This window comes from Periophthalmus magnuspinnatus, chromosome 2, assembly GCF_009829125.3.
Source record: "Periophthalmus magnuspinnatus isolate fPerMag1 chromosome 2, fPerMag1.2.pri, whole genome shotgun sequence".
In the NCBI taxonomy this organism is placed as follows: domain Eukaryota; kingdom Metazoa; phylum Chordata; class Actinopteri; order Gobiiformes; family Gobiidae; genus Periophthalmus; species Periophthalmus magnuspinnatus.
In genome coordinates this window covers 13002625-13019581 of record NC_047127.1, presented here as the reverse complement: position 1 = coordinate 13019581, position 16957 = coordinate 13002625, and the positions used below count along the sequence as shown (strand labels likewise).

General features: G+C 38.3%; 1 protein-coding gene across 2 annotated transcripts in view; it reads right to left on the bottom strand.

The window, feature by feature from the left end:
• zranb3 (zinc finger, RAN-binding domain containing 3) overlaps positions 1 to 16957 on the bottom strand; it is a 162078-nt gene that overhangs the window by 109122 nt on the left and 35999 nt on the right. For both annotated transcript variants that reach the window (XM_055226965.1, XM_033981176.2), the window contains one exon: positions 12055 to 12226. In XM_055226965.1, coding sequence (XP_055082940.1) covers positions 12055 to 12226 — 172 coding nt within the window. The remainder of the gene's footprint in view (positions 1 to 12054; positions 12227 to 16957) is intronic.

The window sequence follows — 16957 nt, the reverse complement described above, 5'->3', positions numbered from 1 at the left end:
GGCGTATTTAAATTGTGTTGTTTTAGGCTGTTTTGCAAAGCGCTACCTGAATAGGAAAAAATAAAAATAAAAAATCATTCTGGAAATATATCTAACTAATTACTAAATATTGTGTTGTCATGGCAATGTAAACTCATAAATTGTGCACAGAGGGAAAACATTGCAAGAAGTGGTTCTGTCTTATAATAGTGAAATTACAGAAGAAATAAACCAGGAGGAAATTTGAGTTAGAGTTGAGTGAGTTTAGGGTTGAGTTCCAGGACAAGAATAGAAAGTGTGATCTTTTAGTTAAAGGGTAAATACTTAAAATCCTACATCTGTGTCCCTGATATAGACTGTAGATATAAATGGACATAACGTAACCTGCTAGCTACTGCATTCCAAATAGGAAGTGATCATGGGCAGGGTGTAGATTCCATCGACTCTGGCTCCAATTCACTTTCTATTGACAAACTGTTACCCCTCTCTCTATAACTGCTGCTGTTAGGCTCATCATTTTGGTCTTAAAATGTTTGTATTAACCTGCTTTGTATGATTCTGGTGTTTTTATTGTGCTATTTTGGCTGTAACTCAAGAGATGAACAATAATAAGAGACAAATCAGGCACCTTTTTTCCCAGAAGTCACTCCCGCTAGTGTTAGCAACAGGTTTGATTGACAGAACTGCTAAGTGCCCACCTCTGCTAAACCAGCAGTGCGGGTGGGAAGGGGCGTTACCTTAAACAGCCTAGCTCTGGATTGGTTCTTTGGTTGCTATGATACTCGCGGGCAGAATTCCAAATATGGAACTCTGCTCTGGAGTTGCCCCCCCCCCCCCATAATACCAGGTAAACATGATCAGATCAAATATAGATTTTACTGTTAAAATTGCAATGCTGATTTATTCTTAATTACAAAAAACATTACACATGATGCCCGGGTTGTTTATAATTTGGTGTTTTGGTTGTCAAGACGATTACACTGGGTTACAAAAAAAACATTTTTGAAAGTTGTCTGTGTTTTTTCAACTGAATTAGGACCATTTAGCACAGCTGAATCCAAAAATGATATCCATTGTTCTCAGTCAGGTTAGGTTTTTATTCTAATTTGATTTTGAAAAATCCAATCTTCTGACTAAATTGATTACAATTTTGTGACATTAACAGTTGATTTTCTTTAATATTTCTCATCCAAAAAATGTTTTAGGAGATAAAAAATAGTTTCTAACAGAATGTATTAATTAAATGTTGCGTTATGTTAATTGATAAAGGTAAGTACATGTAAATTGGAACGTTACGTTATCATTGTGCAAAATTCAGGACATGAGCTGTTTTTATGAACCCCTTGAATGCTCAGCAGCAGGGATGTCTCTCTTCAGAGTCCAACAGTAATCAGCCATCATGACTGCATCCCAGCATCCCTGATACCTGGTCTCCATCTCTTTTATGTCCTGATGGAATCTCTCCACCTGCTCATCACTCAGTGATCCCAGATTCTCAGGAAACCTGAACATTTAGCTCCTTTTGGGAAAAAGGATGTGGAGCATCATCATTAAAACCACACTGGAGGAATCTTTGTCACTGATGTCAGGAACTTCTACAAAGACAGGTACTGGAATTTCATCACAGTGAGCTACAGGACGACGTGCTGATTCACGGTCAGGATACTTGAGGCTTCGGTTCTTTCTGTTGATCCCAGTCACATCAATAGCCCAGAAGTAGCTATTGATGTCGGCTCCCTCCAAACCATGGGAATTCCAAACTTCAGACAACTCTTCTTGCCTTTAGTCCACTGACGCAGATACTCGGTGCATGACTTGCATGCCATGTGTGGCGCCCAAGCTTCATCTTGGTCACCAAGTTTAATACCATAATAAGCATGGTAAGCACGCTTTATGAAACTTGTGACTTGATTCCTGTTAGGAACATTGGTGTATTCACCGCAGATGTAGCAGAATATGTCAGGCTTATTTTTGCAAGATCTTCTAAGTCATTTCATTCACTTGTAATATAAAAAAAACAATTAGTCATAAGTTGGCAAATTAAAAAAAAAAATCTTAGACAATAAATTTACTGTTGACCAGTGTTATCTGATCAGAAAGCAGAATGAGTCTCTCACGCTGAAATCCAGTTGTTTTAAACCTAAAAGGACTCTAATGTGAGTCCTGGAGGTATGAGGAACAGTGTGATTGCTCTAACAGGTATCCATACTTCAAACTCCGCCCCTACAGCCAGGTGTTTGTAATCAGGAACACTATAACCAGAGCAGTCCTGTGTGATGTCACCAACTACTTGAAATTGCAGAAGTCACTGAAGATTTAGGCGTTTTTGACCAGAAAGCTGCAAATTTCCCTAGTTTACTAAAGTTGCCAGGAAAAAAAAAGACTTGGAACAGGAGATAATGCCATTCAAACACTATATACGCAGTTCAGTAACAAAAAAGACAGATTTAGTGTTTAGTTATAGTGATAGTACTGAAATTGCGTAACGCTGTATTTCTCTCATATTTCTCCGCTGTTTTGCTGAGCTGTATCAACACCCTTTTGCACTGATTAAAATTTTAGAGTAATTATTTTAGTTGGAGCAAAATGGCGGCTAAAGGCTCACCCCGCAGTGATATTTGCTGAATGGCTAGACTCATTGACGAAAGGCCAGAGCTTCAAACGCAAAGGCCAGGTGGGGCATAAAAAGTGTCTGGGCGAGCAAGATAAAGCGTTCATTCGGCAGTGAAAAGAGAGAGAGGACAGACGAGCGTTACCTGAGAGCACATGGACACTGTGAGATATTGTTAGTTAGCTGGGTGTATGCAGATGTGGTATTTTAGTATATGTGATTTAAATAATACGGCTTTTGTTTGGGGGGGACTTAGGTCTTTTGATTTATATGCGAAGTTGCTGTATCTGATTTTTAGTGTCTTTAATATGTGAAAAACAGAACTAGTTTATTTTACACAGTCTGCAGTGGTCCCTAGCATGCTATCAGTGCACTTCCTGATGACTGGACAATAAAACCCTTTATAATTAGATGCAGACAGTAAACAGCAGCCATATTTTCACCTCAAGAGCTGCTTATACAATATATCTGTACTGGGGGAAAACACATTTAGGTCAAAAACATGAAAAAAAAAAAAAAAAAAATCAGGCACATTTTTTATGCAATAATGCAATTCAAATTACTAGCTTTCAAGGGATACATCTGGATTTCAGTATCTACTGGTTTCATAATATTTACATGTTTCATAATTTTAATTAAAGTCATTACCTGACTTTTTTGTAGTGTATCCATTTAGACATAAAAATAACCAAAGGAATGTGATGAGTCGATAATTATGACCAATGCTTATAATAGTAATACTATTTCTACAGACATTCTTTCATGAAGTAGGTAACAATGAAATTATAACTACAACTACTACTACAACTGCTTTAACTACAACTACAAGTACTTTAACCACAACTACTACTTTAATTACAACTACTACAAGTACTTTTACAACAACTGCTACAATTGCTATCACTACCAGTACCAGTTTACACACAATATATACACAAGTTTTTTTTCTGACATGAAAACATTTCCTGTTTTAGGTCAATAAAATCTGCAAATTTTAGATTAATTTGCTAAATGCCAGAATAATGAGAGAAGGATTTTTTGGACAATTTTTTCATTAGCTAGCCACACTAAAACTCCAAACAGATACTGTTTATAGTTTCTGTTTGTTGGCTAAGTCTATTGTGCTACCTTAAGTGTGCACTGTGCCGGAGTCCTATTTAGCGTAATCATTCAGAGAATGTACCAATACCAGCGTGAGAGCTCCTCTGGACCCCAGCCCGCTGTACATCTCCATCTCAAATACACTAACCACTCATTTGAAGATAGTGAGGTTCAGATCTGAGCCAGGGAAAAGACATGGTTTGAGAGGGAAGTTAAAGAAGTAAAAACAATCCCCATCCTTCATTGAACAGAATCCCCCATCAATAACTCCATCCTCAGACCCAAAGCAAACAAAGAAAACAATAGGGCTAGCCAGGATGCTAATGGGTGTGAAATCACTCATTAGGCGCTTGAATGACTATGCTAAGTAAGACTCAGACACAGCGCACTCTTAGTAGCACAATGTACCTAACCTACAAGCAGAAATTGTAAACAATACGTGTTTTGAGTTTCAGTGTAGTTCGCTCCTCCCTTCAGACAGAGATAAAGGCAGTGTCCACCAGTAATCTGACCAGAACTGAAGAAGTGGCTTGGATGGGCAGCGAAACGTCTTCACGCCTACAACGTTTTGTCCAGTTGACAGATTTTATTTTTCTTTTGCTATATTTCGTACAAAAGCACGTTAATCTCTGGGACACAGAACCCGCCTGTTACACTTGTGTATAATCGTTTGGACAGATGAACGTGGCACCTTCAGGCATCTGGAAACTGCTTCCTGACATCTGATTTTTTATTTTTTTATTTTTTTATTTTCCCATGATGTTACACAAAGAAGCAATGTGATTCAGATGTGTCTTGAAATACATCCACAGGTGTGTCTCTGATTAACTCAAATATTGTCAATAAATCTATCAGAAGCTTCCATCATCATCATCTGGGTTTTGCCAAATTATTTAAATGTATAGTAAACTTCTCTCATTATTCTGGCATTTAGCAAATAGAAATCATCCTAATTGACCTAAAACTTTAGTCTGATTTCATGTCAGAAAGTGAGAAAACAGCATACATGTCTTTATATTGTGTATGTAAACGTCTGGTTTCAACTGGATAATACTAATACTATTTCTACTAGTATAACTGCTGCTCCAAGTACTACTCCTGCTGCTGCTGTCCATGTTACACTCCTCAAACTCAGGTATTATTGAAGGTTTAACTGATGTGGAAATACAGTGTGCAAAAGCTTTTACGCCCTGAACGCTTTTGAGTGCTTGTTGTCTATCCTCACAACAATAGCTCCGATAGCTTTCTCAAAAACACTCCATTTGGGATGACATGTCCCCCTATTCTTCCCCCTCATTACCAAAACAGAGAAAAACATAAATTCAAAAGCCTGGCTAGCTGCAGACGCCTTTATTGTCTGCGCCCAAAGACAAATGATCCCAATGGTGGAGGTTGCTGGTTCAGCTCATTGCAGATAAGAAAGAAATAGCGAAAAGTACATCATGACATGAACTTTTTGCCTTGGTCTAATTGGCGCCAGTGTGTAAAAACATTGACCATATTTAGTCCTCCAATTAACTCTGCCTTAACATTTAGGGAGATTGTGCTAGAAATCCCACATCATCACTTTTTTTTTCTTCTTTATTATCGTGTCATTTTCGGGACGCTAGCTTTGTGCGTAATTAGCCGAAAACGAGATCTTGTGGTGTTATTCCATTGCACTCCTGCTGTTGCTGCTGCTACTGCTGATACCATACAAACTCGAAACAAAAGCCACCGTAATGGAGCCTATTGTCGAGATAGTGGCTAATTCTAATTGGGAGGGAACCGCAGCGGAGACTCAGAGAACCAGTGAGGAAAATGAATAGTTCGATCGCAGTTTTGAAAAATTGCCGAAAAGCGTATATCTTTTTATCGAGAAGGGATGGAATTTGGGGTTGTCAAAAGTGTCGGAAATCAGATACTAATCGAAACTAAAACTAGTATTGCAGCTCGACACATATTTGAACAGGTATCGATACTCAAAAGTCACATTTGCAGGACAGAAATGAACCTTTCCTGAATATCTTTAGAGTGACCTTGAGCTGTATCAGAACAAGTATAAGACACATACCTGGACGACTGAGGGATGACACAGATACGCCGCATGGTAATATAAAAAAGTACTATGATTTAATGTTGAAAATTACAGTGCATTGTCTAAAGAAAAAGTGGTATGAAATCAGTATTGAGTATCAAGTCTATTCCTTATTCGAGTTTGAAATATCGTGACACTTGATGGATGATATTTTGATTGTGGTAAAATACATTTGGCTTTCGGAAACATTACTATACAAAGAGTAAACTGCCAAACTCCTATAACTTTTTAAAATACCACTTATCTGTTCCTGCAAATGAACTCTTCAAATGTACTTTATAGTGTCATATTATAGGGCCATTTATCAGGATTTCAATTTTCTGTCACACTGGATGCGTAGCTCTGATTGGTTATAAAACGCAATGTTATGCAGCTGGCTTTGTAAAAAAATTACCCAGGTACTAATTGACACAAAAACTAGTTTTCGTTTATTGTATTGATGCTGAAAATTGTGCAGAACTAGGACGAATTGAACCCATTCCTGAATAGTTTAGAATAGTTTTGATCTTAATTGCAACTTTTTCTCTTTATTCTTTATTTGTCAGGGACCATGTACAAATTCATTGATTTTACAAAAGAAAAGATGATTTGTACCAGATTTAGCTACTACTACATTTCATGTGCAGTCTCTGGGCAGGTGAACACACATTAAAATACACATTTCATTACGATTAATTTATAAGACTAACAGTTCATCATGAGCAGTAAAATACAATCAAATGTCCCCATGTCCAATGCAGTAGAAAAAAAATCTATTAAGTGCAGGTTTTACAGTGAGACAGAACTTTACAAATTAATTAGACTGGTGTGGACACATTTGATTATGTAAAATGTACTTCCTCAAATCTGTAGTAAGATTATTCAAATCTACAGACAGTTTCAGACAGTCTGGAGCTGATTTTCTGTCTGATGGTTTGAAAAGAAAAGGCGACTGAGCAAAGACCGAGGATCTATGCAATGAATGATCTATGCAAGGAACTATGCAATTTCAATAAACAGAGAGTGTATCGGGTAGTTTGTTAAGAACAAAGTTGAATACATTTTTTCAGTGTAGGTGGAGCAGCATCATTAATAATTTTGATTAAGTTTCTTAGATTTTAATACAAAATTAAATTGCCGTAACTTAACATTTTATATTTACTTAATATATTAAAGTGGTGATAGCGAAGGTTTTTTTTATTGAACGCTTTTGCTGCCTGATTGTAGATGGATCTCAGAGGTTTGAGTCGCTCTCATTGGCCTGAGACCAGCAGGACAAGCCGTAAGTCATATGTGGGATAATCATGGCACTGAAATATGTGAAAGCGGCCTCGACTGTCAAGCTGTTCCTCATGTTCCTTGAGTCACGGACGCAACATCGGAATAAAAACACCAGGATCATGTAGAGCGGGTCAATATGAAAATCGTAAGACCAAAATGACGAGGTTCACAGCATCAGTTGCAGAGAGACAACAGTTTTCCAATGTAAAGTGAGTCGATGGAGCCAGAACCATAGGACATACATTTCAAAGTAAGGATGAGACACTCCTACTGAGGTGTGGTCAGACGAGCTCCTGGAGGCGTTCATAAGCTGGATCACCTCAAGATGGAACATGTGGAGTTAAAACAATACAAGTTAAGATACACTTAAAAGGAAAGGGATCTGAAAGCCAACTGTATGGTCTCATTGCATCTATCTTCACTTACATTACAAACATGTCTCAACTAGATTAGCAACCAAAAGGGAACAAAAGGTTTTACATGAAAGGTTTTGACGACCAAACCAAATGAGTTTTAGTTACGACACCACGTGATTTCTAAAAGCTAAAATAATCACACAATATTTAAATTTCCTTTACATTAGCCATGTCCATTATTTATATCTATGGTTCCGGTTTAAAGTCCTGTGCGGACATTTCCGTATTTTGATCGTTAGCGACGATGTTTGTCGACCTCTGTCTCAATAATGTTTGTTTCATCCCAGTCCATAACCATTTTAAATCAGCTGACCGGACACATCACAGCAACATCACGTGACCACTCTGAGGAATAGTGAGCAGTCCAAACTGTCCGGTATGAAAACAAACTAAACCTAGGTCTGGAAAAATAATCTATTAAAATAAATTATCAGTATTATAAGTCCCAGCAATGGCTAAACCAAGATCAAAATGATACAGGACTACAATTTTGTCCAGTTTTAAGTTTAAAGTTTCGCCTCACGACACATTAATTTCAGATAGTATCAAGATATTAAAGAATAAAGCTTGTATTGTACAGTTCTAGTTCAAAACAAATAGAAAATGGCTTTTGCAGTTGTGACTACTAGGGCTATCTGGTTTACTGAAATAGCAGAAGAACATTCAGTTGTAAAGGTGCACAATGCAACTTATATGGTCACCCGCTCGTCTCCATGGAGATAGTCAAGTTTATTGCGATAGTGTGGAACACTCCAGGCAAATAAATAACATGTCCACGGAGAGACGAGCGAGTAGTAAACCTTCCACCAGAAAAGTTCCATAGTGCTCCTTTAAATCCTCCACTGGCTCATTAACATAGACTCCGGCTCACACGTGTGCATTCCCTGTAAACAGAACACATTTCCAGTGGCGTGTCGACTCCTTCATTAGTTTACTGCAACAGAACCACGCTGTTTTCTAAAATTGGTTTCTTAATGTTTGGGGTATGAGCACACGGGAAGTAATTAATGAAAATACAGGCTGTTGTTTGGCCAATGAAGCAACTAATGCCACTATCCTTAGCAACGCAACATGCATCTTATCTGGCAAACTTAAATTAATGACTAGGATCGCGTTGTTAATTCATGAACGGCTTTAAAACAGATGTCATTGATAAGATGTTGGAGGTTTTGTGCATTTGTCAAGTCGTTAGAGTGTTTCCGCGAATCTGCAAATTAGGCTTTGTTAAGATGAACTCAATTAAAATCACAGTAGGTATTTCGTTTACTGTCATCCACAAAAACTGGCACCAAGCGGTAAATCTGAGTAGAAATGTGTAAAAGATATACGCAAATGTAACCAATATGGTCTTGGTCAAAACGCTGGAATAAGTTAATACTGTATAACTCAAATCTAAATAACCTTACAAACTTGCTGTAAAAACAATTAAACACAATCATTTATCAACAGATTAAAGTTTCTTGTCATTGATTGTGTTGAAATGTGTGCACTTTATGGGTCCTTGATGTTTAAATGTGTGCGCTCTATGGGTCCTTTATGTTTAAATGTGTGAACTCTATGGGTCCTTTATGTTTAAATGTGTGCACTCTATGGGTCCTTTATGTTTAAATGTGTGCACTCTATGGGTCCTCTTTATGTTTAAATGTGTGAACTCTATGGGTCCTTTATGTTTAAATGTGTGAACTCTATGGGTCCTTTATGTTTAAATGTGTGAACTCTATGGTCCTTTATGTTTAAATGTGTGCACTCTATGGTCCTTTATGTTTAAATGTGTGCACTCTATGGGTCCTTTATGTTTAAATGTGTGCACTCTATGGTCCTTTATGTTTAAATGTGTGCACTCTATGGTCCTTTATGTTTAAATGTGTGCACTCTATGGTCCTTTATGTTTAAATGTGTGCACTCTATGGGTCCTTTATGTTTAAATGTGTGCACTCTATGGTCCTTTATGTTTAAATGTGTGCGCTCTATGAGTCCTCTTTATTTGAGGAAGTTACTGCAGTCCTATACTCCAGCCAGAGCCCTGAGGTCAGCTGTGCCCAAAACCAAGGGCAAAACCAGAGGTGACAGACCCTATGGAACAGCGCCCTCTGCCTGTCAGATCCTCTCAGTCTTTAACACAGTTTAAGATCAGACTGAAAACCCACTTTTTCTCCCTTGCATTTAACACTAGCTACACAGCGTTTTATTGTTCTTTTTCTATCTATTGTGTTATCTGTAATCTGCTTTTTGTTGCCTTTTATATGAAGCACTTTGGGCAACTGAAGCTTTTTTTAAAATATGCTATAGAAATAGACTTGAATTGAATTGAATGACCTATTTTAAAAGGTGAAATATGTAACATTATGGTATGAGGGTCGTAACCTGTTTATTTCCACAGAGACGTTATTGCTGCACCTGGAATATTTCAGAATTTACCATCATGAAATGCATCGAACTTACATTTATTAAATATTTTTTTTATGTCTTGTCACCATGGAGTTAGATAACTGCAATACCAAACTGTGGAACTTTCAATAACATCTCCATGGAGACAAGCATGTGGGGGCACTCCACCAGAAACATTACACACTGCACCTTTAATTAATTTACCCCTTTGAAGCATTTACCCCTGAAAGTAAAATTCTCAGTTACAAGTATCAGCTACAATATCAATTTTACATCAAAAAGACTCGTAACATTATCTGAAACATTGTGCGTCTTGGTTAAATAATAGGATTTGATTAGCAAGTCGTCCGCAGTTATTTTAATATGAACTTTACATTAGCCTGAGCTCAGATGAGGTGTGCACAGTATTGCTTTGCTTTCTGGTGGATACAGCACACAAGCTAGCTCTAAAATAAATGTCATGTTAGCCGTGTGGGTGTCTGCAGCTCTGTTTTAGCCCTCTACAAAGTCATGTCTCCTCTCGCCCACGTCTCCTGCCTCTCACTGAGTGTACATGAGCAGGCTAAAGCTTGACTGACCCAAACAGCACAAAAGGTACAACATTTAAAGTGCATATGACAGGTTAGACCACACATTAAAATGTAGTTAAAGCAATTATATTAAACATTTTTATTAATAATGTTGCCTATTTTTTCCTATTTCAACCATTTTAGTGAAGTTTATCATTTTACTTAATGGTTGGACACGGGGCAGCAGATGTGACATACAGGTAATTCCATAATGTTACTGTGTTAATGTTACTTAGCAACCATAATGTTAACAAGGGCCAAAGCTCATCTAATTTACATGATAGTTATGATTTGACAATTACAAATGTATAAATATGCCAATTAATGTTTAAACTGTCAAAAAAGTGCATTTCTTGTGTGTAAATTGTCCTGGCATTTTGGATCGAGTTTTTGGAGTTGACCTGTCATATGCGCTTTAAACACAATATAATGTAACTGCAGCTAGCACAATGCAAAGGCTGTAATTATTTAGTCATAGTATATTGTTTTTACCAGTAAACAAAATATCCAGTCTCTATGAGGTCTTATTCGGTGTAGAGCCTGAAGTTTGCATCTCTACAAACATGTTCTGAGATGCATGGAATTCTTGCATTCATTTAGCAGTTCATATTTTAGTCTTCTCTCAAATGTTAATGCTCCTGGATGTGTTTAAAATATGCACTGTGAAATTAATCTAGATTGCAAATCAAGTAGCAATTTAAATATCTGTTTATTATATTCAATGTAAAAATGCAGTGTATTTTTGTATAGCACCATATCACAAGTGAGTGTGACGTCACCCACAGCGTTTGGTTCTAGTCAAATGAAGCTCATCGAGGCTAGCGGGTATAGCGGCCAATTTGGCTCTGAGTGCCATATTAGGAATTTCGATCACGATTGGCAACCTAAGAGCCAATCAGTAGCGAGGGTGTTGAAAGTAACACCTGATTGCTGTTTTAGCAGTGTGTGGGCGCTTAGCAATGCCGTCACTCAAGCTAGTTGCGAATACTAGCGGAAGCAACCTCGGGGAAAGAAGGCACCTGATTTGTGTGTTATTAATGGTCATATCTTGATTTACGAACACAATAGCGAAATAAAAATAGGCAGGTTAATACGAACATTTTAAGATCAAGAGAGTCAAGAGTTTTTCAATGTAAAGTGAATTGGAGTCGATGGAGCCGGAAGCACACCCATGATCACGCGCCGGCTAATGTGTTAGCTTTGTCCATTTAAATATACAGTCCATGGTCCAAGTCTGACAGCAGCATTCACAGTGAGAGGGACCACATTTTTTTTCAATAAAAACTGAATTGGGGCCAGAGTGAATGGAGACAGAAGTGCGCCTGTGCTCACTTCCTATTTGGAACGTCATTTATATATACTGTCAGCTTGGCAGTGACTGTCGCCGTGACAACAAAACTCCACTTTGGCCTCTGAGAGTTGTGAAAAGAGTTTATAAACTCATTGCGGTGAATAATTAGAATGCTCAGAATGCATAATCTAAGTGAGGAATAGCTTTGGACCACTGTAAACTGTTTAAAATGAACTCGTTCTGCTTTTCAAGTAAAAAAAATAAATCAGGTAAAGCACCTTTGAACACCCACTTCCTCTATACACAAATTGAAAATAAAGTTAACTTTCAAAATAGACCCATTTTGGAGAGTAATTTGGTACCTTGGCGGCGTCCTTGGGCAGGTCGAAGGGGATCCTCTGTCTGATTTTAGGAGGCAGTTGTGTTAGGACGTCCCTCTTGAGTCGGCGGATCATAACCTGACTCAGCTGTTTGTGCAGCTCATCCAGGTTTGAAGCTCCTCGGCAATCCCACTGCCGCCGGGAACCGAAATACCTGCGCACAACACAAACACACAGGCGTGGAGTTGTGCATTTGAACAGGGTAGGACATAAGTACAAACTCATTTTGTCAATCAACTCAGGAAATACAGAAGGATACAGAATTTGACTGGGGTAGAAAATAGGGCTGCTCAAATATGGCAAATACAGACACCTTGTAGAGAAAGTATAGACATATATTTGTATATTTCATGTTTTGTGAGCCTTAACTGTAACTTCAATCGTGTTAGTACTCCGATTTTCTGGAGTAATGAGATTTTGTGGAGTACTTTTGTGGATTTTCCCAGTCCAAGAATACAGACATAGTTGGTAATCAGACTACTTAGGAAATCAGATAAGATGACGTAATCAGAGTACTCGGGATATCAGATTACCTTGGGAAATGGCAGAAAGCTCAGAAATACTACTCCTATACTAACATTTTGCATAATATAGTCTGTTTTTCACCATGAGTCTGCAATAAAGATCGATTTATCTACGTATCCATCTATCTATATCCATCTATAATAAAGTTACTATCTTGAATCTATTTCCCACGATGCACCTTTACACATTAAAGATCTAAACACTCACATTAACCCCAACATTTACACTGCTACTTTGCATATGGCTGTAAGTGTCTGTTACCCGTTTCCTCACTCTCATTTTAACAGTAGTAAATGAGTAAACAAACATACTTATTTAATGATTTGGTAGATTTGTTAAAGAAACAGCATTTTAACATTCCCACCTGGGACGTTCCTGGCTCCGGCTCCCTCTTTCCCTCTCTCCTTCACCTCTCCCTCTCTCTGCAGCCGGGGATCTCTGCTCTTTTTTGCTTGAGGGCACTTTGCGGAGCGAGGAGCTATTGTCTAAGTCTAGTGTCTTAATGGCCACGGAAGCAAGTTTATCTGCTGAAAACTCCGCAACTCCAACTTTCACAACTCATCAGCCAAATGTAGTTTAGAATAGAACTGGCTGGCTAAACAAAGCCTGGTTAGCTTCCATGTTGGCTGAGGACGGGCTTAACAAGGCGCTGCCAGAATGATTCACACTCTAGTGGTGCTGGATGGTTCATAATCAAAATTTAAACTATACAAGTCAGCTGAAAAGAGGGTTTATAAGCCATATCATTATGACCTAACTTCTCTGGGTGGGGGCCTGCCGTCGTCTTGTCTCTACGGAGATGCTGGGGCTTTGCCTGGAATGTTTCACTGTATGTTATGTTTTTATTACTTACCTTGAAACAAAATAAATTCTACTCCTATCCACAGATCTAGATTCATGGGTTCCAGGCATAGACTTTATATATAAATGGACGTAGTTAACCTGCTATCCCCCACGTTCAAATAGAAAGTGAGGGTGAGTGCACTTCCCGCTCTGTCAACTCCAATTCACTTTCTATTGAAAAACTGTCGCCTCTTTCTCTGTAACTGCTGCTGTCAGACTTGTCTTTTTGGTCTTAAAAGGTTCATATTAACCCGCTCTAAGTGATCCTAGTGTTTTTTAATTTCACCATTGTGTCCGTAAATCAAGTTATGAACAATAATAAGAGACAAAACAGGCGCCTTCTTTCACTGAAATCACTCTCGCCTTAGCAACATTGATTGACAGCGTTGCTAAGTGCCTGCCCCCTGCCAGTATCTTCAGTACCCTCGCTCCAGATTGGCTCTTTGGTTGCTAGGATACTTGCAAATTGGCCCCTATAACCGCGATGAGCTTCATTTGGTTGGATCTAAACGCTATGGGTGACGTCACAATCCCTTAGTCCACTTCTTAATACAGTCTGTGGTTTCAGGCAAATGATTCCAAAGATATAATATTTGGCTTATTTGTGTTGCTATAAAAACAGAGTATCAGCCAAATCCTTCAAATCAGACAGCGAATAGTTGTGTCTGCTTGTGTCCATGGAGACGCAAAAGTTCAGTACAGATGAATCAATGTGGGTTATATATTACATAAGTGGTCATAATGTTATGGCTGATCACTGCATGTAACCTACTGTATCTTAATTACAGCGTATTTACATCTCACACTGTGTTCCCTGCCTGTCTAACTGTTATAATACTGTAGCGTGTCTCCTTAATGACTACGGGCCCATCCCTGACTGAGCGCGGGACTTTGATGGACGTCCAAACCCACGTATTTGATGTGTCTGTTCACACGTGTAAGTGATCAGCACGGGGAATCTGGCATCAGAATTCCACGCTTGGCTACAGCTTCCTCTGGACAGGGAAAAGAAAAGTCTGCACTCAGCACTACAAACGCCACAGTCAGGTATAGGCGAGTCTGCGTCCCCACAGGCCCGCTCAGTAAAATGAGAACATGAAACGCAAAATGAGGTAGACTTTAGAGGCAGACCAACTGTTAGCGTTCTCATTTATTCTTATATGCGACGGTGATTAGCAGAAATGTGCATATGACAGGTTACACTACTCATTTCACAAACATAATTATTAATTCGATTTGCTAAGAATATTGCCTAGGTTTTCAGTTTTTTTGTAATTTGGTGAAGTTTATAATTTTACTTCCTGGTTCGACATGGGCAGCAGATATGAGATAAGTACAGGTGATTCCATAACTGTTACCTAGCAACCATAATGTTTAAAATGTCCAAAACGTGTCTAAACTGCACAATTGTTAAGATCAGACCAACAAAACTGAACAACAACCTATATTTTCTTAACCCTATTGCGTCGGATGCTATCGCCGCCGATGGACTCATGGTTTCGGATTTTCCATTATCGTAACTCCGCAACCCATTGTGCGATCGTGTAAATTCAAATGGAGTCTCAAAGCAGAGGCATGGGGCTCTTGAAATATTTTACTATCATTACGGTAAAGTGCTTATGTTGTCCCTCGAAGATGACCAATCAGAGCGCAGTTTCTCAGTCAGTTATTTGATGCGTCAAAGGAAAAATAAGGATGGATATGTAAAGTAGAGGTAGTATGTGAAAAAAGGCAGTACATGCTTACATACTTCCTTTAACATGATTTTTATGGGTAAAAAAATTATAAAAGTCTAGACGAACTATACTGGTCTATAATGTGCTCAGTCCTTAAAGGGTTAAATGAGTGTTTGAACTGTTTTTGGATGGAATTTTACGTATTTTTTGGCATAGGTAGAAGGAGTCGGTTGTAAAACACAGCACTACTTCCTGTATTTCTGTCATAAACCATATAAAGAAATGGACAAATGAAGCTCATCGAGGCTAGCAGTTATAGCGGCGAATCTGGAGCCAAGTTGCCTATTAGGAATTCAGTCTGCGAGTATCATAGCAACCAAAGAGCCAATCAGGAACGAGGCTGTTGAATGTAACGCCCCTTACTGCCCACACCACTGGTTTAGCAGGAAGTGAACGCTGCTGTCAATCAAGTCTGTTGCTAACGGTACCAGGAGCAACCTCAGAAATGAAGGCGCCTTATTTGTCTGTTATTAATGTTCATATCTTGATTTACAGACACAATAGTGAAATAAAAACACCAGGATCATGTACAGCGGGTTAATACAAACATTTATTTATATCCATTTTTATATACTGTCTTTGATTTCTCTACTTTCTTCTCAACTTATTTTTCCACAAAGTGCCACTTAAGTGTTGTAAGACTATGACAAATATTTACCACAAGTACAATCCCATCAAAGCAAGTCAAAAACATGTAAACCTGTCTTATGCACTTTTGACATTTGGATAAATTATATTGTAGAATAGTTGAGCTGCAACAATTAATCAACTATTTGCCAAGTCATATCTTGATAATTATAATGCTTATCTGAACTGCACAGACTCACACAAAAACACTCAAACAAAGACAGTGGCATTATTAAAATCAAAATGTCGAAACAGAATAAATCATCAATAATACACTATTAATAAATATTCTCTATACAGAAGCCTTCACTCACCAGACCAGTATTAAAGTTTTATTGTTTTTATCATGTATTTGCAGTAGCAGTAGTAATAGTTAATGAATTTGTCGACAAAATATAAAGGTACACTGTCACTTTTCTGGTGGAGGGTCTGCCAACTGATTGGCTCTATGGAATTATATGTATCTATCTCCATGGAGACAAATGGGTGACGGCACAAGGTCAAGTTATAGGTCAGATCTGTGGAAAGGTAGCTATGTTTGTCAAGGAATTACAAGTAAAACAACAGTAAGAAATATATATCTATAGTAAATGTCCACAAAACACATCAAAACTGAGACTAAACCAGGAATATACCAGGAATAAAGCTGGACTAAACCGGGACTAAACCAAGACTAAACCAAGACTAAACCAAGACTAAACCAAGACTAAACCAGGTCTAGACCAGGACTAAAACAGGACTAAAATAGGACTAAACCAGGACTAAAATGGGACCAAACCAGTCTGAATCAGGAATAAATCGAGACAAAAACAGGGCTAATCGAGGACTAAAACAGGCCTAAAACCTGGACTAAAACCAGGACTAAAACCAGACTAAACAAGGACTAAACCAGGACTAAACCAGGACTAAAATGAGACCAAACCAAGTCTAAATCAGGACTTAACTGGGCTGTAACCAGGACCAAACCAGGACAAGTGTGAAGGCAGCTTTAGTCCATGCAGATTCTCAGAGGAAAATGTGCAAATGAGAATGGAGGTGAGATGTTTTGAGTCTAGCTGCTTTTACACATTGCTTTTAGTCCAACTGTTAGTGTGGTCACAGTCTATCCTTGTGTGAAGGCTGAGCGGGGATGAAGATTACTCTCACAAAAAATT